Source organism: Tachypleus tridentatus, chromosome 2 (genome assembly GCF_004210375.1).
Source record: "Tachypleus tridentatus isolate NWPU-2018 chromosome 2, ASM421037v1, whole genome shotgun sequence".
In the NCBI taxonomy this organism is placed as follows: domain Eukaryota; kingdom Metazoa; phylum Arthropoda; class Merostomata; order Xiphosura; family Limulidae; genus Tachypleus; species Tachypleus tridentatus.
Genome location: NC_134826.1, coordinates 146,667,065 through 146,679,074, shown reverse-complemented (window position 1 = coordinate 146,679,074; position 12,010 = coordinate 146,667,065). Strand labels below are relative to the sequence as shown.

Sequence of the window (12,010 nt, the reverse complement as noted above, 5' to 3'; positions counted from 1 at the left end):
ATTTCTCCATGAAAACAACTTTAGCCTAGTTCTGCAAGAGGTGCGTGTGTTTTATATGAATTAAAGACACATGAAAACAACTTTTGCCTAGTTCTGCAAGAGGTGCGTGTGTTTTATATGAATTAAAGACACATGAAAACAACTTTAGCCTAGTTCTGCAAGAAGTGCGTGTGTTTTATATGAATTAAAGACACATTTTTAAAAAATGCATAACATCTGAAAACTCAGTAGATTTTCTATATTTTGTAAGAAAATAATAAGTAGATAAAGTTGTTTTTAGATCAAGTTCCATAAAACTAAAATATTAAACCAGGTCTTTAGTAGATTATAATTTGGCGTAAAACGTGCTTTGTGCGATCTCTTTGTCCTGCAAAAAAGTTATAGACGAATAACGGTTATCAAGTATGACATTATATCCAAATTGCACATTTATCCGAGGTTCTATTAATGATGACATAAATCTTTTACGTTTACATTATGCAAATCGTCAGTTAAAAATCGTTACATGTCACTCTGCATGGCCAAGCGTGTTAAGGCGTGCGACTCGTAATCTGAGAGTCGCGGGTTCGCATCCCCGTCGCGCCAAACATGCTCGCCCTTTCAGCCGTGGGGGCGTTATGATATGCGGTTAATCCCACTATTCGTTGGTAAAAGAGTAGCTTTGCGCGAAATTCAAAAACAAACAAACATGTCACTCTTGTTGTTACTTGCAAGTAACGTTCCACCAATTAAGCATTTTTCAAAAAAAAAATTAAATAAATTATTGAAACAGCTGGTGCGACCGTTTAAGAACATTTTTTTTTATTCGCAGATTTTGTGAGGTTGCGTTTTTATACAAGCAAACGATAGAACAATGCGTTACTAAGCAAACGATTTGTCAGAAACGTGACTTTTGGAGAACAGTTTGTAGTAATCCATCTAAGTAATTAACATTACACTTGATAGACAATCAGCTACGAAAGTTCTATCTCGATAATTGGTGATTCTATATTGTATACCAGATAGAAACCGACTTTTTATAGGTAAAAAATAATTACCGGTATTTGAACAACAATAAAGTTGATTGCAAAGTAAATGACTTCAGAACCATTTCGCTCGCCAGTGTTAAAGTGATATAGCTACGGATTTGCAACTATAGAAATTTGGTTTCGATACCCGTGGTGAGCAGAGCACAAATAACCTGTTGTTTAGCTTGAAGCAAACATTGAAAACGATTTTATTTAAAATACAAAACTAAACCTTTCCTGGTCGTTTCATAGTGTATCATTCTGTGCAACTACAAATTTTAAATCATACATCGCTTATAATTATGATACATATAGCTAAACATCTGTCACACTACCCTATCGTACAGTCTGAAATCAATAATACATTAGCAATCTTACAATTAAATGTGAGTGTAAGGTATACATAACACCATATGTTATCGTCTGATTAATAAGATTATAAGTTTCAATCATTCTCAACAGATGACGCGACGCATCAAAAATGTTTAAAAACAAACTTTAATACGTTATTAACCCAATTACATTATTTAGCCATTAATTGTGCTTTAGTATACAATACGATTTTTATATTTAGCTCTTTTAAGGTCAATGCTAAAGTTTCCTCAAATTCGAAGGATCAGTGAATTCAACTTATTCACAAAAATGGTTAATATTTTAAGTCTAGCAATATAATTTGTTAATAAAATAATTAAAACCTGGAAGAAATGTCTCTGAAATACTTGTGCTGGAACGAACAGATATAACAGTAATATTTTGTCATTTGTTGCTGGGTTGTTCGGGTTTTAGTGTAAACGATTATTGCAATGACCATTGGTGTCTTATATATAAACATAAGTATCAATACTATATTATTACTGAAATTCCATACAAAAATTAAACTATATAAACGAAATATTGCCATAGGCGATTATTTTATGGTAATTATTGATAATGCTGATTAGTTATATATATAGTGCTGATTGAAATATTTATTGATTTTAGATATTGCAACTTTTCAGATTCGGTGTACGAGTCACTTAGCACAACCCGAATAAAATATCTTATTTCTGTGATAACATAACCTGTGAATAACAAGAGATAATTTAATTGGTTTTTCAGGGCTATCTGCCCCCCAGTGACACAGCTATATGTCTGCTTACTTAAGCCACTAGAATTCAGGTTTCGATACTCGTGTTGAGCAGAACCCAGATAACCCACTTTGTTGCTTTGTGTATAACATATAACTTCAAACAAGAAATTCAAGACTACCCTTTAATTTTCAGGAAACCATCTCTTCGCCTTCTTAAAACTCCCGTAAATTGTTTGTTTGTTTAGTACTACAAAACTACACAATGGGTCATCTGTGCTGTGCCCACTATTGGTATCGAAACACGGTTTCTAGCGTTGTGATTCAGCTGTTCCACTGGAAGCTCATAAAGTTTTAACCTCCACTACTGCTTACGGCAACTTAATAGAAGCATAAATTGGTTTAAGTGGAAGTAGATTTATTTTGAGATATATTAATTGAATGGAACACTCAAGCAAGTAAATCTGTACGTACGTAGTTATTTTCACGTTTTAAACAAAATATCATTTTCCTCCTCAACAAAACTGCAAACGTTTTAAGGATAACAAGGTACCCTTTCGCGCATTGTGGCTGTTTCATTTATTTCATCGAACAATCTTATCTTTCTTTATCTCACCGGAGCTCAGACTTGTCTTGAGCTTTACTAATCCTGTTGTATCTCAAAAAAATCTATTATAAAAACTGAACACTCTGTTAGAAAAATAAAATCATGTTGTCCACTTTGTAGACGACTTCTACTAAGTGTTTATTAGTCCTACCACGTTCTACCATTAATTATTAAAACAGATGATGTATCATTTCTATCTATTACCTCTGCAATTTTGAGCATTTCAAACTACCTCTTCTGAACTTTCCCCCAAAAGAAAAGTAATTTAAGAATTTTATCCCTCCTTACATAACAGCTTCTATATCCAAGAAATTATTCTTGAAACCCTCTTTCGAACACTTTACAATAATCAATGTCCTTTTTGTTAAGATGAGAAATCCAAGACTCAAAGATTCCACCAATGAACCAGCGCTAAGTTTATCTATTTATAATGATAAAATCTGAGTCTCAATTCCGGAAAGTAAATAAATTTCATAAAATTTTGAAGTAACAGAAAGGAGTTTATTATTATTATTATTATTATTAGCCCATCTGTCCCTTCTAGGTCCCAACTATAATCCACACTTGCTACTCATAAATGTATCAATTTTTTCTTGAACTCAATTAAATTTTCTGCCTCCACTTTCATTGAAAGCAGCCCATTCCAAAAGCCAACCTCACAGATTTGGAAAATAATACTGTCTGAACTGTAGATAACCCCTATACTGCCAAAATTTGAATTTATAGCCCCTTGTACTATTATTTTCACTGTTAAGCACTAATTGATATTGAGCACTTCAATCAAACCCCTCTGACCCTTCTCCTTTCCAGAAAAAAAGCAAGTTTAGAGATGTTATGACAATCCTCCCATTCCAATTAACGTCCTAGTGACTCTTCTCTGACCCTTTTCCTCTCCAGAAAAAAAGCAAGATTAGAGATGTTATGACAATCCTCCCATTCCAAGTAACGTCCTAGTGACTCTTCTCTGACCCTTCTCCTCTCCAGAAAAAAAGCAAGTTTAGAGATGTTATGACAATCCTCCCATTCCAAGTATCGTCCTAGTGACTCTTCTCTGACCCTTTTCCTCTCCAGAAAAAAAGCAAGTTTAGAGATGTAATGACAATCCTCCCATTCCAAGTAACGTCCTAGTGACTCTTCTCTGACCCTTTTCCTCTCCAGAAAAAAAGCAAGTTTAGAGATGTTATGACAATCCTCCCATTCCAAGTAACGTCCTAGTGACTCTTCTCTGACCCTTTTCTCTCAGAAGAAAAAGCAAGTTTAGAGATGTTATGACAATCCTCCCATTCCAAGTATCGTCCTAGTGACTCTTCTCGGACCCTTTTCCTCTCCACAAAAAAAGCAAGTTTAGAGATGTTATGACAATCCTCCCATTCCAAGTATCGTCCTAGTGACTCTTCTCTGACCCTTTTCCTCTCCACAAAAAAAGCAAATTTAGAGATGTTATGACAATCCTCACATTCCAAGTAACGTCCTAGTGACTCTTCTCTGACCCTTCTCCTCTCCAGAAAAAAAGCAAGTTTAGAGATGTTATGACAATCCTCCCATTCCAAGTATCGTCCTAGTGACTCTTCTCTGACCCTTTTCCTCTCCAGAAAAAAAGCAAGTTTAGAGATGTTATGACAATCCTCCCATTCCAACTAACGTCCTAGTGACTCTTCTCTGACCCTTCTCCTCTCCAGAAAAAAAGCAAGTTTAGAGATGTTATGACAATCCTCCCATTCCAAGTATCGTCCTAGTGACTCTTCTCTGACCCTTTTCCTCTCCAGAAAAAAAGCAAGTTTAGAGATGTTATGACAATCCTCCCATTCCAAGTAACGTCCTAGTGACTCTTCTCTGACCCTTTTCCTCTCCAGAAAAAAAGCAAGTTTAGAGATGTTATGACAATCCTCCCATTCCAAGTATCGTCCTAGTCACTTTTCTCTGACCCTTTTCCTCTCCAGAAAAAAAGCAAGTATAGAGATTTTATGACAATCCTCCCATTCTAAGTATCGTCCTAGTGACTCTTCTCTGACCCTTTTCCTCTCCACAAAAAAAAAAAGCAAGTTTAGAGATGTTATGACAATCCTCCCATTCCAAGTAACGTCCTAGTGACTCTTCTCTGACCCTTCTCCTCTCCAGAAAAAAAAGCAAGTTTAGAGATGTTATGACAATCCTCCCATTCCAAGTATCGTCCTAGTGACTCTTCTCTGACCCTTTTCCTCTCCAGAAAAAAAAGCAAGTTTAGAGATGTTATGACAATCCTCCCATTCCAAGTATCGTCCTAGTCACTCTTCTCTGACCCTTTTCCTCTCCAGAAAAAAAGCAAGTTTAGAGATGTTATGACAATCCTCCCATCCCAAGTATCGTCCTAGTCACTCTTCTCTGACCCTTCTCCTCTCCAGAAAAAAAGCAAGTTTAGAGATGTTATGACAATCCTCCCATTCCAAGTAACGTCCTAGTGACTCTTCTCTGACCCTTTTCCTCTCCAGAAAAAAAGCAAGTTTAGAGATGTTATGACAATCCTCCCATTCCAAGTAACGTCCTAGTGACTCTTCTCTGACCCTTCTCCTCTCCAGAAAAAAAGCAAGTTTAGAGATGTTATGACAATCCTCCCATTCCAAGTATCGTCCTAGTGACTCTTCTCTGACCCTTTTCCTCTCCAGAAAAAAAGCAAGTTTAGAGATGGTATGAAAATCCTCCCATTCCAAGTAACGTCCTAGTTACTCTTCTCTGACCCTTTTTCTCTCCAGAAAAAAAGCAAGTTTAGAGATTTTATGACAATCCTCCCATTCCAAGTATCGTCCTAGTGACTCTTCTCTGACCCTTTTCCTGTCCAGAAAAAAAGCAAGTTTAGAGATGTTATGACAATCCTCCCATTCCAAGTAACGTCCTAGTGACTCTTCTCTGACCCTTCTCCTCTCCAGAAAAAAAGCAAGTTTAGAGATGTTATGACAATCCTCCCATTCCAAGTATCGTCCTAGTGACTCTTCTCTGACCCTTTTCCTCTCCAGAAAAAAAGCAAGTTTAGAGATGTTATGACAATCCTCCCATTCCAAGTAACGTCCTAGTGACTCTTCTCTGACCCTTTTCCTCTCCAGAAAAAAAGCAAGTTTAGAGATATTATGACAATCCTCCCATTCCAAGTAACGTCCTAGTCACTCTTCTCTGACCCTTTTCCTCTCCAGAAAAAAAGCAAGTTTAGAGATGTTATGACAATCCTCCCATTCCAAGTATCGTCCTAGTCACTCTTCTCTGACCCTTTTCCTCTCCAGAAAAAAAGCAAGTTTAGAGATGTTATGACAATCCTCCCATTCCAAGTATCGTCCTAGTCACTCTTCTCTGACCCTTTTCCTCTCCAGAAAAAAAGCAAGTTTAGAGATGTTATGACAATCCTCCCATTCCAAGTAACGTCCTAGTGACTCTTCTCTGACCCTTCTCCTCTCCAGAAAAAAAAGCAAGTTTAGAGATGTTATGACAATCCTCCCATTCCAAGTATCGTCCTAGTGACTCTTCTCTGACCTTTTCCTCTCCAGAAAAAAAAGCAAGTTTAGAGATGTTATGACAATCCTCCCATTCCAAGTAACGTCCTAGTGACTCTTCTCTGACCCTTTTCCTCTCCAAAAAAAAAGCAAGTTTAGAGATATTATGACAATCCTCCCATTCCAAGTAACGTCCTAGTGACTCTTCTCTGACCCTTTTCCTCTCCAGAAAAAAAGCAAGTTTAGAGATGTTATGACAATCCTCTCATTCCAAGTAACGTCCTAGTGACTCTTCTCTGACCCTTTTCCTCTCCAGAAAAAAAGCAAGTTTAGAGATGTTATGACAATCCTCCCATTCCAAGTATCGTCCTAGTCACTCTTCTCTGACCCTTTTCCTCTCCAGAAAAAAAGCAAGTTTAGAGTTGTTATGACAATCCTCCCATTCCAAGTATCGTCCTAGTGACTCTTCTCTGACCCTTCTCCTCTCCAAAAAAAAAAAAAACAAGTTTAGAGATGTTATGACAATCCTCCCATTCCAAGTATCGTCCTAGTGACTCTTCTCTGACCCTTCTCCTCTCCAGAAAAAAAAAACAAGTTTAGAGATGTTATGACAATCCTCCCATTCAAAGTATCGTCCTAGTGACTCTTCTCTGACCCTTTTCCTCTCCAGAAAAAAAGCAAGTTTAGAGATGTTATGAAAATCCTCCCATTCCAAGTAACGTCCTAGTTACTCTTCTCTGACCCTTTTCCTCTCCAGAAAAAAAGCAAGTTTAGAGATGTTATGACAATCCTCCCATTCCAAGTAACGTCCTAGTGACTCTTCTCTGACCCTTTTCTTCTCCAGAAAAAAAGCAAGTTTAGAGATATTATGACAATCCTCCCATTCCAAGTAACGTCCTAGTGACTCTTCTCTGACCCTTTTCCTCTCCAGAAAAAAAGCAAGTTTAGAGATGTTATGACAATCCTCCCATTCCAAGTAACGTCCTAGTGACTCTTCTCTGACCCTTTTCCTCTCCAGAAAAAAAGCAAGTTTAGAGATGTTATGACAATCCTCCCATCCCAAGTATCGTCCTAGTCACTCTTCTCTGACCCTTCTCCTCTCCAAAAAAAAAAAAAAACAAGTTTAGAGATGTTATGACAATCCTCCCATTCCAAGTATCGTCCTAGTGACTCTTCTCTGACCCTTCTCCTCTCCAAAAAAAAAAAAAAGACAAGTTTAGAGATGTTATGACAATCCTCCCATTCAAAGTATCGTCCTAATGGCTCTTCTCTGACCCTTCTCCTCTCCAGAAAAAAAAAACAAGTTTAGAGATGTTATGACAATCCTCCCATTCCAAGTATCGTCCTAGTGACTCTTCTCTGACCCTTCTTCTTTCCAGAAAAAAAGCAAGTTTAGAGATGTTATGACAATCCTCCCATTCCAAGTAACGTCCTAATGGCTCTTCTCTGAACCTTATTCAACAATTCAATGCCCTTCTTGAGGAAAAGAGCCTAAAACTGTACTCTAAATGAGGCCTTACAAGTGATCTATACAATGAAATGATAATATCCATTGTCTTATATTCAATATAGCCCTGCATGGCCAGGTGAGTTAAGGCGTTCGACTCGTAATATGAGGGTAGCGGGTTCGAATAACCGTCACACTAAACATGTTCATCCTTTTAACCGTGGGGACGTTACAATTCACGGTCAATCCCACTATTCGTTAGTAAAAGAGTAGCACAAGAGTGGGCGGTGGGTAGTGATGACTAGCTGCCTTCCCTCTAGTCTTACACTGCTAAATTAAGGACGGCTAGCGCAGATAGGCCTCGAGTAGCTTTGCACGAAATTTAAAAAACAAACAAACAAAACAATATACTCAATATTTCTGTAGGTGCTATAAAAAATCCTATTAGCCCTATTGTTAGCTACAAGACATTCTTTACATGACTTAAGTGATTTTTTCTGTCACAACACCAACATCTTTTTCTTAAATCACAGTATTTAATATATTCTTATTTAGATTCGAACAATAATTTGAATTGTGAAAACCTATATGCATCACTTTATATTTTGCATAGTCAAACATCATAAACCATGTATTTTTCCAATGCATCAAATGAACTAACTCTTCCTGTAAGTCTGCATTATCTTTGTTTGATACAGTTAACCATCCAAAAATTCTCAATATCATCTGCAAAATTCAAAAGTTTTAAAGTCATTCCAATTTGAATCTCAATAATAAACAAACAGCAGAGGACTCAACAAAAAGCCCTGAGACTTGTAACTGTGATTCACTCAGATCTAACTCCGTTTATTGTAACCTCCTGTTTTCTATTCCATAGCCAATTTAGTAACATTTTCCCCACACCCACAGATTTAACATTTGTAACAAGTTGTGCGGAACCTTATCAAATACTTTCTGAAAATCAAGTAAACTAAATCCACAGTATTTTCTTCATCAACTCTTCCAGTAATATCCTCAAAGAATGTTAGGAGATTTGTTAGACAAGACTTTCCCTTAATGGGACCATGTTGACTCTTTATCACTATAGTTTGTTTGTTTGTTTTTTGGAATTTCGCACAAAGCTACTCGAGGGCTATCTGTGCTAGCCGTCCCTAATTTAGCAGTGTAAGACTAGAGGGAAGGCAGCTAGTCATCACCACCCACCGCCAACTCTTGGGCTACTCTTTTACCAACGAATAGTGGGATTGACCGTAACATTATAACGCACCTACGGCTGGGAGGGCGAGCATGTTTGGCGCGACTCGGGCGCGAACCCGCGACCCTCAGATTACGAAGCGCACGCCTTAACGCGCTAGGCCATGCCAGGCCCTTATTACTACAGAGTCTAATTTAAGTGACTATGTAATGCATCATTAATCAAACTTACAAAACATCCACAACTGGCCTGTCATTGCCTAGACAATGTTCATCACCTGCTTTAGATATTGGACTAACATTAGCCAATTTTATAATACGCTTCACTACTCAATGTTTGTTTGTTCTGTATCTCGCGCAAAGCTACAAGAGAGCAATCTTCTTTAGCCGTCCCTAATTTAGCAATGTAAGACTAGACGGAAGACAGCTAGTCATCACAACCCACCTCCAACTCTTGGGCTACTCTTTTACCAACGAATAGTGGGATTGACCGTCACATTATAACGCCCCCACGGCTGGGAGGGCGAACATGTTTGGCGCGAACCCGCGACCCTCAGATTACGAAGCGCACGCCTTAACGCGCTAGGCTATGCCGGGCCCCTTTTCTCTGTATGTATATTCTGTATGCATATCAGTTTTCCTTCAATACTTCCCACATCTGTTCAAGATTCCCAACGCTTTAATCCAATCAGAAGCTAGATCACGTCTCATCCACTGAACAGTTTCCAAAAAACCTATCTCCCTCACTGTCAGACTCAAAATTTTTCCAATCAATACCCTTGAAATTAAAATATCCAATAATAATAATTTATTTTTCATCTACTATTCATTACAGAATTTCTCATTAATTTCTACATTCTTACCTGATGGTCTATAACAAATCCCGATTACAAGAAATTTTCCTTTACATCCATGAACACTAACCAAATAGAGCGCAGTTAGCTCGCTCTTTAGCTTTGGACTAAAACATCAGTAATAACTGTACAGAGTAAAGATTACATTCTTTGACTTATGTTAATATTCTTGTAGTTAGCATAGTTAGTTCTTTAATTTTTCTCTGTATTAGGCTTAAGAAACTGACAACCGAGATCCCTTTCTCCCATAAAGCAAATGAGTTGATTTCCATGAAGACAGCCGTAACAGAGTTTATCCCATATAATTAACTTAATGAAATGCAGTTTATTAGCCCAATTTTCCAAATGATTTGTTAATTGCAAAAAAAACTCACTTGAAAGCCACATAGATGTTTTAGTTTTAAAAAATAAGCAATTTTTATTTTAGGATTTTGACAGGAAATGTTTTGTATCTAACACGAAGAAACCAACAAATTAAAGGAATTAAATGGCTGGATTTTAAGTAAACTATTCGACAGTGCTGAGTTATTTCGCATACTAGAATAACAAACATGAAATAAACTATAGTCTGCTTAGATTATACTTTCTACTGTGATATTAATGGTATAATATTTATGATAAATTAATTTTGAAAATTTGGTGATATTGAAATACAATATTTGAATTCTGGGGAATAGAGACATAGGATCACTGAGTTAGCACAGCTTCCTGTTTCCTGCGTATGGTAAACATGGCGGAAATTGTTGTTGGCGTGGACGATTTGGTTAAATCTGTATCACTTCACAATTATCGCCACATTCTTCTGCATGGTTACACAGGACCTTTTATTGTATTTTATTTAGTTTGGTTTTACATGTGGGCTGCTATTTATGGTATAAATGAGAATTTTGAAGCAGGAATGATCGCATTAGCGTGTATGGGACTTATCCAAATCCTGACATGTCTGTTTTGCCAGTGGTCGGTACACATTCGGTGCCTTCTCGGATGTAACACGGTAAGTATTAGTAACTTAGTTTCAGGTATAGTACATTATCAATAATGATTAATTTAATGAAAATAATAGTACATGCAATAAAATTTTAATTGAGTTCTAATTTATAATTATCAATCATTTAAATTGTAACTCATAATTATTATTAGGTGTTAATTTTAGTTACTATTTCTTTTTAGTTACATTAATAACATTATGTAACACACATTTTGTTCCTGGATAGTATGTGTTATTTCTTAATTGCTTATGTTGTAAAAGTTCAGAAAATGGCCATTATTTCCTTCAAACTTTGTTTTTGTGACCTGGATAATGAAATGTTGAAATTAACCTGTTTTATATGTAAAAATGGGCAATGTGCACATTTTCATTTACATAAGGTCTGAATAAAACAACATATGAATCAAGATTTACATCTATTTATACTAAAGTTATACAAAAATGTTTAGAAGTGAGTAGTTTTTCGAGATTTGTGACTGTAATGTAAATCACTTTCACATGTCAGCCCCCAAATAGTCTCCCATCATGTTTTTGTTATACGCTCCCAGGTCACAAAAGCAAAGTTTGAAGAGAAAAATAGGTCTTTTCCATTTACTTTAGACATAAGTAATTGGGAAATAACACTTTCAGCCCAGGAACAAGAAAAAGTAAAAAGTTTGATGCATAGTGTTATTAAAGTGGTGGATTTTTTTTTTTCAAAAGCAGACACTTCTTTGAGTTCTAATGAAGTTTTAGGTTTGTTTGAAATTATAATAACTATATTGTTATTATAATACGTGTATTTCATCAAAGCCATGACTTATCATGACACAATGTAATAACTATATTGTTATTATAATACGTGTATTTCATCAAAGCCACGACTTATCATGACACATGTAATAACTATATTGTTATTATAATACGTGTATTTCATCAAAGCCACGACTTATCATGACACAATGTAATAACTATATTGTTATTATAATACGTGTATTTCATCAAAGCCACGACTTATCATGACACATGTAATAACTATATTGTTATTATAATACGTGTATTTCATCAAAGCCACGACTTATCATGACACAATGTAATAACTATATTGTTATTATAATACGTGTATTTCATCAAAGCCATGACTTATCATGACACAATGTAATAACTATATTGTTATTATAATACATGTATTTCATCAAGTTATTATAATACGTGTATTTCATCAAAGCCATGACTTATCATGACACAATGTAATAACTATATTGTTATTATAATACGTGTATTTCATCAAAGCCGCGACTTATCATGACACAATGTAATAACTATATTGTTATTATAATACGTGTATTTCATCAAGTTATTATAATACGTGTATTTCATCAAAGCCATGACTTATCATGACACAATGTA

At 36.0% G+C, this 12,010-nt stretch overlaps 1 protein-coding gene across 1 annotated transcript in view; it reads left to right on the top strand.

Moving 5' to 3' along the window:
* The first annotated feature begins 10,306 nt into the window (after positions 1-10,306).
* Positions 10,307-12,010, top strand: part of LOC143245323 (endoplasmic reticulum transmembrane helix translocase) — a 75,699-nt gene continuing 73,995 nt past the window's right edge. The window contains exon 1 of the mRNA XM_076491529.1: positions 10,307-10,627. Within this exon, the coding sequence (XP_076347644.1) occupies positions 10,355-10,627 (273 nt within the window). The 5' untranslated portion in view covers positions 10,307-10,354. The remainder of the gene's footprint in view (positions 10,628-12,010) is intronic.